The following is a 19,353-nucleotide window of genomic DNA, read 5'->3' on the forward strand; positions in this document are numbered from 1 at the left end:
GGCATCCAGGCCGATGGTTGTGTACTGAGCTCAGCCACTAATGAGCTCAGCACTGCAATAAAGAGAAAGTGAAAGAGAGAGAGATACTCAATGGGCCTTTCATTACCTCACTGAATGGAACATAGTTTATGCTTTGCACTAAAGCATAAACTGATGATCAAGTTCATGGCCATTCCAAGTGAGGCTTAATTCAGTGCATTCTAGCTGAGTGCAGTGGTCCTTCAATTTCAGTCATGACAGAGCTATTCAGTGGGAACGATGCTTGAAGATTATGTAGTCAGATGGGCAACACTGTTACTGGTAGGGTTGAACTATATTTTACTTAAAAATCCTATAATTATTAGGCTTTACACGATCAGGATTTTTGGGGCCGATCACCAATCAGCGAGTTTAAAAAAACGATACCCGATCACATGATAGAGGAATCGAAACTTTAGAGCATGATTCGACAGAACGGCAGCATGTTTATGTCCAACCGTTCGTGCTAGCAGTAGCTTGCTAGGCTACATAACGTTTTGTTGCCTGCTTGCGAGCCGTATCGTATTAAAAGTACGGGAACATACCTCAAGCAAGCCTTAAACGAACTTCCTCTCCTGTCCTGAGCACAGGTGACCACCAACTCACGTTTTTCCCCATTTAGTTTTATAATACAGTTGGGGCAATCCACTCTTGTTGTCGTCGCCACGGTAACGAGTGTATCCAGTCGCATTTGAGTTGATAAGATAAAGCCTACTGATCGTAAAAAACGGGATGCGGTGATATCAGAATACAAGATTTTATTGCAGTAGTCTGACATAGTGCAATCGTGAAAGAGCAAATTTGTCTTGTAGTCTGATCCGAGCATTACGTGTTGTCTGTTCCACACCGCCGTTTTTTTTATTTATTTATTTTTTAAAATAACTTTATTGGCCATCAGATATTTACAGGTCTACATCAAAGGATACGCTACAAGGCTAAAATAAACTACCTTTTGGATTCAAATATATTGTGCATGATGGCGACGCAGAGAAAATGTCTTTTGCGGATCGGCGAATTATGACATTAAAGCCGATCAGCATAAATTGCTAATTATCGTCCGATACCGATAAGGCCGATAAAATTGGTGTAAAGTCTAATAATTATATAGGTTTTCTATACATTTTAAGAATTGTGTTGATTTTGTGGAACTGTTAATTAACCGTGTCTTGAAGCAACTGAGTCAAAATGGCGTGCACTACAGTGAACCCCCAAAGTTCGCGGTTTGGCGTGACCAAAATTCACTTAGTCACAGATTTTTGGGGGGGAATTTATGCTCTATGATAGCTGAAAAACTCACCTGTTTGCATTTTCTATGTTCAGGCCAAAGTCATTAAAGTGTTACCTTGGCACGATCTTGTGTAATATTGTTGTTCCTGTTGTAAAGTTTAAGTCATTAATGGTGTTTTTTGTGTGTGTTTGAACTGTAGTCATCTGGAGACACTGCTAGATATAACTGTGTCATCTGCATTGCTATGATAGTCAAAATTAAAGTTCTGAAGAATTTGACCCAAGGGTAGCATAAACAGGCTGAACAGGAGGGGTCCAAGAACTGACCCTTGAGGGACCCCATAGGTCATTGCCATTTGATGAGATTGAACACGGATTAGGCTTCAGATGTAGTATAATTGTATCATTTTGTTGATTTGTGCTGATATTTAACCTGATGGATTGTATATTTTCACTAAAATAACAAGCAAATTCATTGCCTTTACCTATTGTTAGGAGTTCTGGCGCTATCTGATTCGGGTGGGTTCTGAGCTTGTCTTTTGGAGTAAATGTCTTTTGTGGACCCGATCAAGATCAGCAAATTATAACATTAAAGCCGATCAGCATAAAATCCTAATTATTCAGTTCAAGCTGATCAGATCGGTGTAAAGTCTAATGCAGTTATTTTAGTAGGTGTTGTTCATCTACGAGTTGGATGGATTGAGATAAGATTGCTTTCTCACCACAGTTCATACGGACCATATGATTGGGTCTACACTCAAGTTTCATTACTATGTTCACACTTTACAAAACTTACTGCACTAAGATGGAGAATGAACTAGAATTGAATAAAGGTTGCAAATGTGAAAGCACCCTCACTTTTCTAACTGTTTCTGTTTTACTAAAAAGTTCACCATCACTCAAACAATGGGCTTTTACCACCTTGGAGATTACTAACAGTCGCAGAGATAGGAACTGGGGATGTAACAATATTCACAATATCGCGATGTCGCAAAATTAAAAGTGCCTCGATATCATCGTGGGCTTGTCTCAGTATAAAATAATGAGCCGCTGTGTTTATAATTTAGTTTTGGGCCAGCTAAACACAGTCACACTGCTTAGCCAGGCTGCTACAGCCAGTGCTCCACTTCCTCATTAAGAGTATAAACGCACCCGATTAGTCGCATAACCCATGTGGGTATGTCCCAAAAAAATACACTGATTGGCTGAGTGGCTCACGTGACCAAAAGGCTGCATTGGGGGGGATGCAGAAACAACCCGGTGCCCCGAGTCCCTCCCAAGGCTACAGCATAGCCGCTCTGAGCGTCGTGCCGCAATCGATTGGGCGAGAGGCACCTTGTTGATCGCGCCAGCCTCCGTCCCAGCAAACGCTGACCCACGGGGCCGTCATCGGCTGCTAGTGGACCTCTACTTTACGAAGCCACATCCCAGCCCACCACTGCTTCCCCTCAAAGAGATGAACTGCCAAATTATTTAAGCTTATTGTAACAGCAGCACTCTTTAGTGGTATACTAGTGAGTGTTTGTCTCAAGTTGAAGGTCGTGGGTGAAAGAACACCACATGGAGAGAGAATAACGAATCAGACTTCCCATTACAACATATCCGTCTGCCAATACATTGCAGTAGTCCCAAAAATGAAATAATGAAATAGGTCCACTCCATACAAATTCAAATATCAATGTAGAAATAAATCTGACATTCTTCCCTCTCTTCAAATTAAATGTCCACATTTCAAAAGAAAACAGAGGCTGCTCAGAAAAACAAATCATCCTACAATATCACTAAGCGGAGGAAAAGAAACGTATTTCTTATGCCTTTAACAGTGCTCCTGCATTTATGACTTCACTTGAATTTTTGGACTCAAGCAAAGAAATCACTGTTAGTAGGCAGTATTTAATTTCTAATGTTATCAATAAAACATGGCAATACAGTAAATACTATTAAAGTATTGAACGGACAATTTCTTAATGTGAGCATGTATTATTGCTGCAGCACTAATACTGTTTTGGAGGTGGAGTATATGAATGTAAACATTGGATGGACGGGGATAGAAGTACGTCGTAACATATGATTTGAAGCTGTCTTTTTCACAAAAACTTGTTTTTAAAACGGACACAAACTACTAAAACCTTTTGAGAAGGGCTCGGCAAGAGTCAAGAAGAGCAAGAAAAAGAGAGGTGTTTCGGTTCTCCTGTTTCACCCTTTTTCCCCAGCTGTACCGTGAACCTTCCTGCAATACCGTGAGTCTTCTTGCAATACCGTGAGCTTTCCCACAATATCGTACTGTGAGATTAACAACGTGATAAAACCGAACTGTGAAATATAGATATTGTTACATTCCCAATGGGAACACTTGAAAAAAAATGCTGTTGTAAACATGTAAGGTACCTGACAGTTCAGGTGCAACAGGTGGCCTCCATCGTCTAATGAGCAGCTCTTATTGGCAACACTATCAGACACCTGCTGCCTCTCCCTTTATTTATTCATGCCCGTGAAAATGTGCTCTCTCTCGTGTTTCATTTATTACACATCGTTTTGTTGTTAGCTATCTAACATAGATAGTAGCGGCAATATACTGTAAGCTTGTATTTTTGTCAGCGTGAAATGTGGTTATTCCTGCAAAACATTTGAATATGATTATTCAGTACTGAAGGGCTCATGTTGCAATTCTCCATCATGGCATCACACTTACTCCTGCTTTTCCATGTCCGATAACCCACCTTGCCATTCTGGCTCAGCGGATCTATGGTGAGCGTGTCGGCTCCGATATCGACGATGGTGCCCAGCTGAAACCCGTCTGCGGGGTGGGGGGCCCACACTGGCTTCCCATCCTCCATGACTTGGCTGCGGTCAGCACGGCCTTGCAACTGAATGCAGGAACACACATTTTTACAGGAAATACTTATATTTTGCTTCCCTTTTATGGCTACCTACCTACAATAAAAGGGGTACATGAGCACTGTTAAAATAAATAATGAAAGAACATATTAAGTTCAAGTCAATATTGACCAATTCCACCAGTCGAGCTTTAAGTGATGAATTATGAAATATTCTGGTAAGAGCCTTCATACCTCCTTTTTTTTCCTTGATGGACTATGATGAAAATTATTCAATTTGTATTATTTCTAATTGGATAGGAGAATGTGTCTCTGAATGTTCTGAACTCCTGCTTCAATGGCAGTGTTGTAGTGAGCAGAATGCTCTAGCCCGAGCTCAACTTCTCAAAGCTTACATCATGTTGTAGTTCTTTAGACAACAATTAGTTGCAACTGAATTAACAGCACCTGTGCTTGCTGCAACCAAGTAGTGCTTAAATTGCTTCAAGACATGGTTAATGAACCATTCCATTGATGACATTCTTCATGAACAATTTATTGATTATTATAACCATGATTAAATATTTTCTCGTCCTTCAATCTGTTGTCCGTTTTTTTTTTTAACTGTGCCATAGAAAACGCAAAAAACATCTGATGCACACCCGAAAACCTCTATGAAAACTTACAAATTTTGTGATTATCAAGGCTTCATTCTGGAAACATTTAGTATGTTTGGGTGAACTGGAAGTATCCTTAACCTCGTTTTCTGAACTTTTTCCCCCAGGAATTATTGTTATTAGGTTACAAAGAGACTTTCACATTGTTTTGTTGTAATGAATGTGTCAATATACCACATTAATGGTTATATCTTAAACAAATGAGGACCTTCCTTCCTCTCCCTTGATTTCAAATACCGATCATGGCCAGTTAAGAGTGAAGACAAAAAGCAGTTCTAAGGGTATTTTTGAGGTAAAGAGTCAACAGTTAAAGTACACATTGCCAGTACTACATCTTTGACTACCTGGATCAAAGTCAATGTTGATATAGGTTATAGGTATGTTTAGGTTATATGTTATAATTGGTAAACAACCTAATGTCAAGTCGCATTTGTGCGTGTCTTGGACTCAACCAGCTACCGCGCACTGGTTCTTTCCATGAACCTGTTATTCTCTTAGCGATCATAAGAGAGGATTTTCTTGGAGCTTGATTTGAAATGGCCCCTTAGGGACTGAGGATACAAATTAGGAGAATCTCTTGCTTTTCTGTCTTAGTTTGGTGAAAAAAATAAAGCGCCATAACCCACAGCTAACAAGATGTTTATTGAGTTCAGTATGGGACATGTTATGGAACTCATTAAAGCTTTGCTGAAGCTGTGGTTTGGTCTACTACACGACAGACTACTACTACTACTCTACCAGTATCTTGTTGTGTTGTTGTATTAAATTCAGTAATATAGCAGATGACCACAGAATAGATTACAATCAATTGGGTAACTAATTTCTGTCTAAATCACGTTGAAAGTCTCACCGGCCGCACTGTTAGTGTGAACGCTTTATATCAATGTCATTAACAGCCCTCGAGAGTTAATCCTAAAACGACCACATCACCACAAAAAATCTGACATTATGCTGGAGTATCCAATTAGGTGGGAGATTGTGGTCAAAAGTCAAAGGGGATTGGTGCGGGAAAGTGCTGACGCAGCCTTCAAACACAAATTAATTCAGTAGGTTAACTTACTCAGCAGATTCAATGTGAGCAGTAACTTGTAGTCTATGTACATACACTTTTGTCCTTGCTTGGGGACATACAGTACTCAGAATTACAGTAAATCCACATTTATTTTGCCCTTTCTTTTGGACATACTGCATGTATCTCAAATTAATGTAGATAGCGCAGATAAAGCAAAAATAAAAAAATAAAAATAAAAACTATATCAAAATGCACAGCCTTAAATATCCCTAGTCTACTTGAGTTATTATTATGTTTTCTTTCCAAGAGGTTATGGATAAACAGAGTACACTACTTGGCCATCAGTTGCTGGTAATTCTGTCTCAACAACAAACAAACTTGTTGTAGTTTAGGAGCCACAAAAAGCCTAATGTGATGTTAAAGGGGTAAGACCTCTAAAATCTTAACATATCTGATATAATAATAAATAGAAATGAGTTTTACCATTTTTTGAATGCAAAACAAATCAAATACATTAGGAAAATCTTTATATTTAATAAAAAAAAATTGTAATCATTTTACACAACAACCTCAGATTTCTTTTTAGCTTCAGTTTGTCATCTACTGTACATCTACTGCAGACTAACTGATCACAGTGCTTGTATTTTAAGGCACAAAACTTTAAGTCACAGGTATTTGGAACTGTAAAATATAGTATTGCACTTTAAAATTTAATCAACTTAAGACATTAGAATTATTACCATTCCATTTTTTAAAGGAGCATACTAATCCTCAAACTTATCCTTAAACCCCCCACCACCACCACCACAATGTCTTTTGTATTTTTTCCAATGTAAAATTCATTCTGTGGTCCGAATTGTATCCCATAGGGCTGTATGACGCACCTGGTTTAAGCTATATCCACATTCAGCCAACTCATACGCAGCATTATTCTGCTTCATACAACTGTGGTAAAACAGAAGTTTAGAACATTCAGAGATATACTCTCCTCCCTTGAAAAATTAACACTGCATTTAAAAAGAAAGAAAAAAACAAGTGACCATTAACTTTCTCTATTAGGGTGACAGAACAGGTTAATTTGTTTGGATTTTGGATTGTTAAAGTTTGTTTCATTACACATGTTGTTATCAAAGGCTGAATACAAATTCTTACATCAATAAAATTACACAACTTTTACTATTTCGTTGACCTCCACGACCTCAAATTAGCATTACAAAGCGACAAGCTAGCAGAGTCAACAGAACTATAGAGGAGGTCAGTGACGCTGAACAAATTTTCTCTGGAACAGAGATTACAACTAGATGAGGGGAAGGTATTTACGAATATGACTTTTGCATTAACAGAATGCCACTGTCTTAACACAGTCATGCAGTATGAGCAATGGCGAAAATAAAATATATATATATGATTTTTATGTACCAGAACGGGATAAGATAACAGCTTTTTTTTTCTTTTTAACCCTGTGTGTTATCTTCAACCTCCACAAGTGAGATCAAGGCTGAAGTACTTCAGATTTCCCACAGTTGTCTACCTCAAATGCTTTCTTTGAGACAAGGACTTTATTTGTGCTATGACAAAAAAAAAAACCTAAAGGGAAATATGTGAAAACCTTTTGAAAAAAATTTGTAAAAAAAAAAAAAAAATCATCTGCAAAAAGGTGAATCTGCAAGTGCTGAACCGTGAATATGCGGGGCTCCACTGTAACTGCCTTACATCACTTTCTTTTAGTGTCTTTTTTATTCTTTGTTGCTATCAATAATGCAGTGCAAATGGAGTCTGAACTAATTGTCCCTTGCTTGAGTTGCCATCACATATAGTAGTGTGATTGACACACCTCTATAAACAGCACAAACTTGGCAGACAGATGTGAGGGACTGGCAAAGTGTATTCAATTCCATTTATTTCTACTTATGCCAAAGCTGTAACACCATGCAGATGTGGAGTTTGTTTGTTATAATATTTTGTATTAAATAAGTTATTTGTTGTTGTTGTTTTCAACAATCTTCTCATGGGTTGGTTTGGTGTAAACAATAAAAGCTTTTTAACAAAGAACACTCGATTTGCGTGCTAAAGAACAGGATGATAACAAAACAGCCTTTAAGAAAAGCAGCAGCTTAGGATTTAAATATGGCTATGTTTCATATTTACTGAGAATATCCACACCACGCACTTGTGTTTATTCACTAGCTATCCACTTTTCTGTTGCTGATGTCATGGTATTTACAGCGCTCATGCACCTCATGCAAACGCTGACAAAATCAGCGTATCGTGTGGGGAGCCAAACTGTACCACTTGGGTGACTGGAAACATAGCTGTAGCTACCAAGTGGCACTAAATGTTATTTTTTTTCTTGAGTGGAAAAAAGGGGGCATCTATTTGAGGTGAGGTGTTAATTCAATTAACTAGTAACTTTAAATTAACACGTAATTGAGGCAATTAAGGTACAGTCCACTTTCGATGACTTACGGTACATGATTGTTGATGATTCACAGTAATGGGGCTTAGGTATCTACATGTAATGTGCTACATTCGAGGGAAACCGCCATACACTATGGTACAATATATGACTTTAAGGAGGGCCTCATCCTAAAAGCGACATCTTGAACCAAATGCGTCGGTGCTTCGCTCACGCCTTAAATCCTATTAGTATCTGACCCTAATCCAGACAATGGAGGTTAGTGAGGCTTCGGGGGGGATGTCTAAAACCTAGCAAATAAAAAGTCAAGTAATTATTTTAATAAATGCAAATCAGTGGGACATCTCTGATGATGCAGTGGGAAATACAAACATGGGAATGGATAGTGCCTGACAGGAACACACTCTCTTGTTTCCTGCCTCCCGCTTCCTGTTCCCTACTGATCCAATGTACATGGAAAATGCATCAGGATGAAGAGAGACGTACACATAGGTTGTGTTTTCTGACGTGTGCATCTTTAAAAGAGAATAGAATACAGAGTCCATGCAAGATGGCACTTAATGACAATAAGGGTGATTGATACAAGTGATTAAATAATAATTATTATTATTATTTTAAAAAAGGCATTCACTTGACGAATAAAGCTACTGTATAACACTTTCAGAACACGCCAGGGCAGAGGTTCTCAAAACATTGATTTTAATGCGGCAGGAGTGAGGTGAGTGACCCTTCTTTCTATAAACCCCTTAAATCTCTAGCAGCACCCCTGCCTCGTTCTGACGTCATCCGAGTTCAAAATTCGTAGTTTTGGTCAAGTCGTCAATCGCAGACTAAGTCAGTACAAAGATGGAATTAATTTGGCTAATACATTGTGCTGATTTCCCCAACAACGTCATCAAAACAATTCGTGGTCAGCTCACTAAAGTAAGTCAAGTAACCGAGTTTAGTAAAGAGACAAGCGGTAGCCTACCTGTTGCTGCGGCTATCCTCCAAGTTTTGGTCCGAGCTCGTCAACTCGCGCCGGGTATCCTTTAATCAGTACAATTGGCGTTTTTGCTGGGGCGCTGGAGACGACGTCAAGGTCCCTGACAAGCGCAAATGATGTTTCTCGTCCCCAGGAGCGAGCGACCTGACTGTTGTGTGGGTGACAGCAGACAGTCGAGCAGTCACAGGAAAGGAGAGATAGCTCGCGGCCACGGTGCATTTAAGTGCACCTCGGAATATCTTGTGTCACGTATTTTCTGATCCGTTAACTTTGAAATGAACACAAGTTTGTCTTTATTTGTCACTTTGGGGAGATTTTTGTTTTTCTTGGAGCAAGGGACAACTGCATACACCAATATAATCAATCATACAGCATCACATATGTATAAACACCACACTTTACATGAGTGCAATACACTTTGTCATCCCCATCCATCCATATCTCACCCAACTGAATGTTAATGGTGATTAGCTTAATTAACTGAAAAATTAATTAGATTTGACATCTGTTATATTGGCATAGTGCCTTGTGTCTTCGGGCAGATTTTATTAGTTCTTAGTCACAGTTCAGTACATTATTGTATTTTATTTTCTTCAATGTCTCCTGCATCCTCCTCTCGAACACCAACTGCCCTCATGTCTTCCCTCACGACATCCATCAACCTTCTCTTTGGTCTTCCTCTAGCTCTCTTGCCTGGCAGCTCCATCCTCATCATGCTTCTACCAATATACTCACTCTTTCTCCTCTGGACGTGTCCAAACAGTCGAAGTCTGCTTTCTCTAACTTTGTCTCCAAAATATCGAACCTTGACTGTCCCTCTGATGAGCTCTTTTCTAATTTTATCCAACCTGGTCACTCCGAGAGCGAACCTCAACATCTTCATTTCCGCCACCTCCAGCTCTGCTTCCTGTTTTCTCTTCAGTGCCACTGTCTCTAATCCGTACATCATGGCTGGCCTCACCACTGTTTTATAAACGTTGCCCTTCATCCTAGCAGATACTCTTCTGTCACATAACACACCTGACACCTTCCTTCACCCGTTCCAACCTGCTTGGACCCGTTTCTTCACTTCCTGATCATACTCACCATTGCTCTGGACGGTTGACCCCAAGTATTTAAAGTCCTCCACTCTTGCTATCTCTTCTCCCTGTAGCTTCACTCTTCCCCCACCACCCCTCTCATTTATGCACATATATTCTGTCTTACTTCGGCTAATCTTCATTCCTCTGCTTTCCAGTGCATGCCTCCATCTTTCTAACTGTTCCTCCACCTGCTCCCTGCTTTCACTGCAGATCACAATGTCATCTGCAAACATCATGGTCCATGGGGATTCCAGTCTAACCTCATCTGTCAGCCTATCCATCACCACTGCAAACAGGAAGGGGCTCAGGGCTGATCTCTGATGCACTCCCAGCCACCTTAAATTCGTCTGTCACACTTACAGCACACCTCACCACTGTTCTGCTGCCGTTGTACATGTCCTGTATTATTCTAGCATACTTCTCTGCCACTCCAGACTTCCGCATGCAGTACCACGGTTCCTCTCTGGGTACTCTGCCATAGGCTTTCTCTCGATCTACAAAGACACAATGTAGCTCCTTCTGACCTTCTCTGTACTTTTCCATCAACATACTCAAGGCAAATAATGCATCTGTGGTACCCTTTCTAGGCATGAAACCATACTGTTGCTCGCAAATACTCACTTCTGTCCTGTCTTGTGTGGCTCATCAACTTTATTCCTCTATAGTTCCCACAGCTCTGCACATCACCCTTGTTCTTAAAAATGGGCACCAGCGCACTTTTCCTCCATTCCTCAGGCATCTTCTCACATGCTAGAATTCTATTGAACAAGCTGGTCATAAACTCCACAGCCACCTCTCCTAGATGCTTCCATACCTCCACAGGAATGTCATCAGGACCAACTGCCTTTCCATTTTTCATCCTCTTTAATGCCTTTCTAACTTCCCCCTTACTAATCATTGCCACTTCCTGGTCCGCCACACTTGCCTCTTCTACTCTCCCTTCTCTCTCATTTTCCTCATTCATCAACTCCTCGAAGTATTATTTCCATCTATCTAGCACACTACTGGCACCAGCCAACATATTTCCATCTCTATCCTTAATCACCCTAACCTGCTGCACATCCTTCCCATCTCTATCCCTCTGTCTGGCCAACCTGTATAGATCCCTTTCTCCTTCTTTAGTGTCCAACCTGCCATACATGTCATCATATGCCTCTTGTTTGGCCTTTGCCACCTCTACCTTTGCCCTATGTCACATCTCAATGTATTCCTTTCGCCTCTCCTCAGTCCTCTCAGTGTCCCACTTCTTCTTAGCTAACCCTTTTGCTTGTATGATTTCCTGTACTGTGAGGTTCCATCACCAAGTCTCCTTCTCTCCTTTCCTGCCAGAAGATACACCAAGTGCTCTCCTGCCTGCCTCTCTGATCACCTTGGCTGCAGTGGTCCAGTCTTCTGGAAGCTCCTCCTGTCCACCGAGAGCCTGTCTCACCTCTTCCCGAAAAGCTGCACAACACTCGTCCTGTCTCAGCTTCCACCACATGGTTCTCTGCTCTGCCTTTGTCTTCCTAATCTTCCTCCCCACCACCAGAGTCATCTTACACACCACCATCCTGGGCTGTCTAGCCACACTCTCCCCTACCACTACCTTACAGTAGGTAACCTCCTTCAGATTACATCGTTTGCACAAGATGTAATCCACCTGCGTGCTTCTACCTCCGCTCTTGTAGGTCACCCTATGTTCCTGTCTTTTCTGGAAAAAAGTGTTCACTACAGCCATTTGCATCCTTTTTGTAAAGTCTACCACCATTTGTCCCTCCAAGTTGCTTTTCTGGATGCCGTACTTACCCATCATTTCTTGATCACCCCTATTTCCTTCACCAACATGTCTATTACAATCTGCACCAATCACGACTCTCTCTCTGTCTGGGATGCTCAGAACTACTTCGTCTAGCTCCTTCCAGACTTTCTCTTTCACCTCTAGGTCACATCCTACCTGTGGGGCATAGCCACTAATCACATTATACATAACACCCTCAATTTCCAGTTTCAGGCTCATCACTCGATCTGATACTCTTTTCACCTCCAAGACATTCTTAGCCAACCCTTCTTTTAAAATAACCCATTCCATTTCTCTTCTCATCTACACCATGGTAAAATAATTAAAACCCTGCCCCTAAACCTCTAGCCTGAATGCCTTGCCACCTGGTCTGTTGGACACACAATATATCAACCAACTCTTTAGATTTTCCTGTCATAGTCCCAACATGCAAAGTCCCCACATTCAGTTCTTGGCTCTGTGCTTTCCTCTTCTCTTTCTGCCAAAGAACCCGCTTTCCACCTCTTCTTCTTCTTTGACTTCTTACATTAGTAAAATACACTTTGTCATCCCCGTCCATCCATATCTCATCCAACTGATTGTTCATGTTGATTCGCCTAATTAACGGAAAAATTAATTAGATTTGACATCTGTTGTATTGGCATGGTGCATATATACTTTAAACCTATTACATAATAAGATCATCTTTCAAAGGTGAACTGGGGGACAAAATTGAAACACAATTGCAATAAAAAGATCGCAAATGTTGCCTTGGGAGTCATGAATACTTTATAGGTATGTTACCAAAAACCTTTAGGATGATTTTTGAAGGAGACACCCAATCCACCTTTGAAATCCACTGCTAGGTTTGTGGATCTAATTCGGATACATGATATCCCACGTTTTGACCGTATCTCATTACTGTCACTGGGCAACAGCATGGAGGCACCAGCTTGACCTTTTTTTTTAAAGTTTTATATTCCACTTTAAGTGTTGTAAAACATTATCATAATAAAATTAGTGTTACTGTATTCAGGTTAAAAATACAGTATTAATATGCAAATACAAATGCATATTTTTTCTTGTCATATGTGATATGTTATTGTTATCATGCCAATCATTAATTATGATACAAAATCAGTGTTCATGGTTCTCTGACTGATGCATTACAATTATAGTAGTGTGAGACATTCTTCAGACAATGTTGAATTTTCTGAACCCATTTATCTTTATTTGGACAATACCTCCATCTAGTGGACACTCTCATCTGTGGTGCGAGACCCATAGCTTTTCCAAAAAGTGCAATATTACTCGTTGAATATGCCAAACCAAAATCCTAATGGTTTTAGAGGATGCCATCTCAAAATGTTTCTGAGTACGAGGAGTCAGACCACTAGGTACATATGGGGGGCAGTTTCGAACAAATCTACCTCCGATTTTCAAGTGATTCCAATTTGTACTGATGATCCATTTTCTATACCGTCATCTGTCATCTTCGGGTCATGGTTCAGGTGGAACTTGTCCTAGCTGACTTTGGGCAAGAGGTGGGATACACTGGACTGGTCGTCAGCCAATCGCAGGGCACTCCTAATGTTAAAACAATCTTGAAATGTATGGGATTGATGCTTTTTGCTTGAGCGAGAAAATTCATACAGAACGATCTCAAAAGCAACCATACTAAATTGTTACAAAGAGTCCACTTCATGCAGTACCTTTTTTTTTTTTTAACAGTCTTACAGTACTTGTTATACAAGTGTAAAAATAACATGACTGCTGTATAGTAAAACTTCAAAGTAATGCATTATGTGCTTGCTGATGACGTGTGGTCACAAAATGCAGATGTAGCATTACATCTGCCATAGGAGGTGAATCTTTTCACTAAATATACAGCAATACAAATGTTTTACCCACCAGGGCATCTGTGGCATACACCTTTAATTGAGTTGTGGTCTAATAAATGCAGTATGTGAAACACTGTAGCTGACTTTGAAATGTGCGTTCTGTTCTACTTCTTAGTTCTACTTAGTCACTTTTTGTCATTTTGTACCAGGCAGATATCGAAATAAGTTACATTTACAGTTCTATGGTTATCATCACGCGTTTCCCTATTCGCCATCTGTGATAACGTTCTGTTGTGGGGGCACAAAAACATTAAAAGGCCAAAGAAAAAGCAAAACACACTCCCAAGCTTATTAAATTCTATGAAAGAACTCACTAATCAAAGTAATATGGCACCAAGCCTACTGCAGTTGTTGAGTGAGATAGTGGAAAGCACTGTTAAATTCTGTATATCTTGGAAAATGTAAGTTTGAGGTTCAGTGACTATCTATCAGTCGCCTCCCACCCCACACTCCTCTTGTCAATCACTCAGCAACTTTCCCAGCCAATTATCTGCAGAGCCCGGCCTTATCTGTGTTTATGAATGTCCAAATCCCAACATTCCTCCACGCTTGTGTTTCAAACTTCACATCTTTTTAAACCGACAAATTCTCCGCCAAGCTGGTCGTAGGCTCTACTTCTGACTGGAAAAAAATATATACATCTACAGGTGAGCCATGCGATCTTAAAATGATCATAAATTACAATATATGGTGATAGGACTAGAGAGAGTAACATTGCTTTCTAGATATTTGATAGATTCCTGTCAATTTATTTAATAGTTTATTTTGTTAATACATTTGAGTATCTGGAAATGTGCTAATAAAACAGACCTATTATTATTATTGTTGTTATCTAAAATAAGCTTTGTCCAAGAGCAATAAAAGTTATTTTTTACAAATAAAAGTCGCAATGGGTAAGTTACAATCGTGGGAAAGCTGGATGGTGAGAGCCTGTCATACCAAACTATACTTGAGATTCACTTGTCGAAAGATTAGGTCAACCTGGGCAATCTGATAGAAATCCCGTACTTGTGGTGCATTGTATTTCTGGTGTAACTTTTAATGTTAGTTCTGTTTTGTTAGTAATATTAACTAAGTATTTTTGTTGTCTTCATAAAGGCAGATTGCATTGCATTTAATGGCACATCATGTCTTTGACTTAATTCCATTAACACAGCTTATTATCCATCTATTAGGATTGTCATAGTTTGTGTTTAGGTGAATGATTTATAATTTCTTAACCCGATTCCTCCCACCTGTACAACCTACTAAGCAGTCCATGTACAATGATGAAAGGACAGAAGCACATACAATCGTTCCTCGTCATGTATGTCGTGACTTTATTGACATTACATACATCAAAAGGACAACGCATGACAGAGGAGACCTGCACTGTTCAGCTTCTTGTCCCTGGCCTCAAAGGTAAGGTTTTCAAGGAGCCTGGACACATTCCAGTTTTCTTCATATTGTGGGATTTCTCTCAAAAGGAGAACCGGGGGAGAAAGCACCAAAGGGAGCCCCAGGGAGACCAGGCAGAGTGGGCCCACCGGGGAAAATTGGTATAATTTTTCCCATTCTGGTCTCATTCTATGTCATTAGCTATATTGTAAGGTTACACACACACACACACACACACACGCGCGCGCACAAAATTGGCTAAAGATCACATTGCTCGGGTTGTTGATGTGCTGTGTGTCAAGCTAATCAGAGCTGGTCAAGTGTTTACATTTGGATGAGAAATGACTTGCACAATCCAAAGCAGTAGACGTGTTTATGGAAGGCTTTAATGAGAAGCGGACCGTGCTCAAGCTCGTTATTCACACGCAAAATTGGATTGGCTGCTTCCATTCCAGGTATAAATAGACATCTGTGGTGAACGACATCTAAAGAAAATGAGATGTGAAATATTTTGTCATAAATGAATACTATATATACTGCTATCACCCATATGTTTCAGGTCAACCTGGGCTAAAAGGACAAAAAGGCATTATTGGACATCATGGAAAAGTGGGACCAAGTGGAATGAAAGGTCAATATAAAACTCCAGAAAATATTCCCATAAAAAAAGAATGGGAATTGATATCATCCTAAAATGTTTTGCCAGTTATGTTTTAAGCAACATATTAACATTCTTAACGGTCCAACAAGTGTAAAAAGAAGTTTACCGCTATATAAAACTAAAATAAAACTACTCACCTTTTGATGATGCGTGATGGAGGCTTGCTGTAAAAAAAAGTAGTAGGACTTAATGTGAGGCGCTTTATTAAGATTTTTAATTGTCATAAAATTGCAAAAATAAGGTAAGTGTTCTGTATTAAAACATAAGAACAACAAATTGTGTACTCACTGTTAACTCGCAGTGATAAACGTGCAGAGGGAGGGAGGATTAAAGAGTGTGCCTGGGAGGTGAGTCTCTTTACATAAATACTAAACACAGCTGCCAGCTGCCAACTTGCTGTGTACATTCCAGTTTTCTTCCTGTTTTATTAATGTTGCTTTATTGCCGCTTTAGCCATATTGTACTAAGCACCCAGGACAGAGAGGTGTGTGGCATTTTCATTGTTACTCCACCGCTGTTCCATGTATGGCTTTATCGTGATTATCACATTTTTCCTCTTAGCCATCACTGGTGGCAGCGCTGTGATGGAGTTGTTAGCATGTCTCCCTCTGAGTTCTGAGGTTCAGTGTTTGAATCTCCATCCTTGCTGTATGGAGTTTTATCCGGTACTCGGGCTTCCTCCCACATCCCCAAAATATGCATGATAAGTTAATTGGAGACTCGAGCTTATCCATAAGTGTGAATGTGAGTGTAAACGGATGTTAGCCTATACGTGCCTTGCAATTCCAGTGTCATTATATTATATTATATTATATTATATTATATTATATTATATTATATTATATTATATTATATTATATTATATTATATTATATTATATTATATTATATTATATTATATTATATTATATTATATTATATTATATTATATTATATTATAAAGGCTGCAATCCAGGTTATATCCCATCTCTTGCCCCAAGTCAGCCGCAGGACATGCTGCAGCACACCCATGACCCTAATGAGTACATGCACTTGAATGGAATAGAAAATGGATGACTGGATATACAGTACATACAAATGTAACCATCTCCGCCTGTCTAGTTGATAACGGTTTCATGATGGCAACAGACAGACTGTGACAAATGAAATTACATTATTTAGAAAATATTTTTTTTATTTTAATATCACAACAACCGAGTGTGTGTCCTGATTAAGGAACTCTCTTCCTCCCAGCTCCGCCTCCTCTCTTTGTGAGAGACTAGAGCTGAGTGAAGTAAGCTTACAGAGCAGAGATGGGAAAATAAAAACAAAGGCTTTGTGCTCTGCGATTGGCTGGTGACCAGTTAGTCGCAGGTACAGTCCAGAGTGTACCTTGCCTCTTGCCCAAAGTCACCTGGGATAGGCTCCAGCCACCTGCGACTGCGACCCTAATAAGGACAAGTGTTATTAAAAAAAAAAAAAAAAAAAACATGGATAGATGGATGGATTGACTCAAATGAGAAAAAATAGTTCCTCCCTGCCCTAAAACATCATATATTGTCATGTTGCTCAAACTAATGATAAATAACACAACAGAAACACGTTTTATTTCACAAACATTCCACAACGCTCTAAGCTTGGGAACCCTTCTTTAGATGTTCCCTGAGCTAAAGTTTCACGACATTTGGTGAAGTCTTGCTTAACGTTACACACGAGACAACGTTTGACAGCCTTATTTCCTCCGAAAGTTTTTTTTGTTTTTTAATAATGCAACTTTTCTCTCGACTAGTAATAACAATGACATATGTTCACAGGCATAAAGGGAGACATGGGGGATCCAGGACCAAGAGGCCCAGATGGAGAGCCAGGTATCATACAGTATTTTTTCATTAAATTGAGTTTTTAAACCCACGATATTTAACATCTGATGAAATATGACCACTGCGCTCATTAGGTGTCCCGTGTGAGTGCACACCAATAAGAAAGATGATTGGCGAAATGGACATCATTGTGGCTCAGCTATCTTCTGAACTGAAGTTCATCAAGAATGGTAGGATTTTTGCTTCACTTGTCAACCTCAAAGAGGCCATGTCAAATGTGAAATTTATAGAAAAACAAGTGCTCATTTTTCAGCACTGCCCTCCCCCGCAGCTGTCGCTGGCATAAAAGAGACAGACAGTAAGGTGTATCTGCTGGTGAAGGAGGAGAAACGCTACTCCGATGCCGAGCGCTACTGCCAAGTGAGGGGAGGGCACCTGGCCATGCCCAAGGATGAGGGTGCCAACACGGCCTTGGCGGGCTACATTAAGGCTGCGGGTCTAAGCAGAGTCTACATTGGCATTCACGATCTGGACGTGGAAGGAGTGTTCACCTACGTGGACCGCTCTCCTATGTCCACCTTCAGCAAATGGAGAAAAGGGGAGCCCAATAATGCTTACGACGATGAGGACTGTGCTGAGATGGTGGCCTCTGGAGAGTGGACCGATGTTGCGTGCCATCCAACGATGTATTTTGTATGTGAATTTGACAAGGACACTGTCTGAGTTGGTATTGGACTTGTGTCAATGTGATGCAAAACTATAACTTTTTGTACCACATAAAATAAAAATACACCTTTGAAGGTATACTGTAAATATGGATTAGAAACTGGTTATTTGGTCGATTGTTAACAGAAGGTTGATATTTATTTATTTTTCCATAGAGAATTAAGGAATCACCATCATAAAGCCTTTATTAACTGTACAGGCATGAACGTGTTTTATAAAGTTGTCATTAACTAGTTTGTTAACACAAGGTCATTATTTATTTCTCCATAGAAAATAATGGAACTACAAATAATTGGTTTCAGGATCAAATTATCTCCATAATAAAACCTTCATAGACTGTACAAAAATGTTACATTTTAACATTCTTGACTCTCATCCATCCATCCATTTTCTGAGCCGCTTCTCCTCACGCGGGTCGCGGGCGTGCTGGAGCCGATCCCAGCTATCATCGGGCTGGAGGCGGGGTACACCCTGAACTGGTTGCCAGCCAATTGCAGGGCAGATACAAACAAAACAACCATTCGCACTCACAGTCACACCTACGGGCAATTTAGAGTCTTCAATTAACCGAGCTCGCATGTTTTTGGGATGTGGGAGGAAAGCGGAGTGCCCGGAGAAAACCCACGCAGGCACGGGGAGAACATGCAAACTCCACACAGGCGAGGCCGGGGATTGAACCCCGCTCCTCAGAATAAGTTATTGGCTTTTAATCTAAACAAGATGTGTGTGTGGTGACAAGTAATACAAGTGTAAAAATAAATCACTGTTCATATTAAAACCTAAAAATAATAAAACACAAGTTGTGTCTACGTGTCTCATGCACGTTCCTTTTAAACGATATTTTTAAAAGATATTTTAAAGTGTAAAAAATACTTAACCATTGTTATTAGTAAAAATGTAA

The 19,353-nt window shown here is 39.9% G+C and overlaps 2 protein-coding genes across 8 annotated transcripts in view; one reads left to right on the top strand and one right to left on the bottom strand.

Moving 5' to 3' along the window:
- Positions 1 to 9,347, bottom strand: part of myo6b (myosin VIb) — a 54,044-nt gene extending 44,697 nt beyond the window's left edge. For 4 of the 5 annotated variants that reach the window (XM_061795528.1, XM_061795526.1, XM_061795530.1 and 1 more), the window contains exons 1-2: positions 9,137 to 9,347; positions 3,966 to 4,105 (exon numbers count right to left, since the gene is read on the bottom strand). In XM_061795528.1, the coding sequence (XP_061651512.1) occupies positions 3,966 to 4,082 (117 nt within the window). In that variant the 5' untranslated portion in view covers positions 4,083 to 4,105; positions 9,137 to 9,347. Of the gene's footprint in view, positions 1 to 3,965; positions 4,113 to 9,136 lie in introns of all 5 variants that reach the window. The other variant, XM_061795527.1, reaches the window with a different exon arrangement.
- A 5,049-nt stretch (positions 9,348 to 14,396) lies between these two features.
- colec11 (collectin sub-family member 11) lies at positions 14,397 to 18,811 on the top strand. 3 transcript variants are annotated; one of them, XM_061795003.1, is made up of 7 exons: positions 14,397 to 14,537; positions 15,143 to 15,291; positions 15,357 to 15,428; positions 15,827 to 15,898; positions 17,721 to 17,774; positions 17,861 to 17,956; positions 18,040 to 18,811. In XM_061795003.1, exons 2-7 carry the CDS (start codon positions 15,156 to 15,158, stop codon positions 18,447 to 18,449), a joined length of 840 nt encoding a protein of 279 aa, XP_061650987.1. In that variant the 5' UTR covers positions 14,397 to 14,537; positions 15,143 to 15,155; the 3' UTR covers positions 18,450 to 18,811. The 3 variants fall into 3 exon arrangements, with proteins under 3 accessions (XP_061650987.1, XP_061650986.1, XP_061650988.1); XM_061795002.1 differs by having other exon boundaries at positions 15,146 to 15,291; positions 18,040 to 18,809; XM_061795004.1 differs by having other exon boundaries at positions 15,146 to 15,291; positions 18,058 to 18,808.
- The last annotated feature ends 542 nt before the right edge of the window (positions 18,812 to 19,353 follow it).

This window comes from Phyllopteryx taeniolatus, chromosome 13 (assembly GCF_024500385.1).
Source record: "Phyllopteryx taeniolatus isolate TA_2022b chromosome 13, UOR_Ptae_1.2, whole genome shotgun sequence".
Classification (NCBI taxonomy): Eukaryota; Metazoa; Chordata; class Actinopteri; order Syngnathiformes; family Syngnathidae; genus Phyllopteryx; species Phyllopteryx taeniolatus.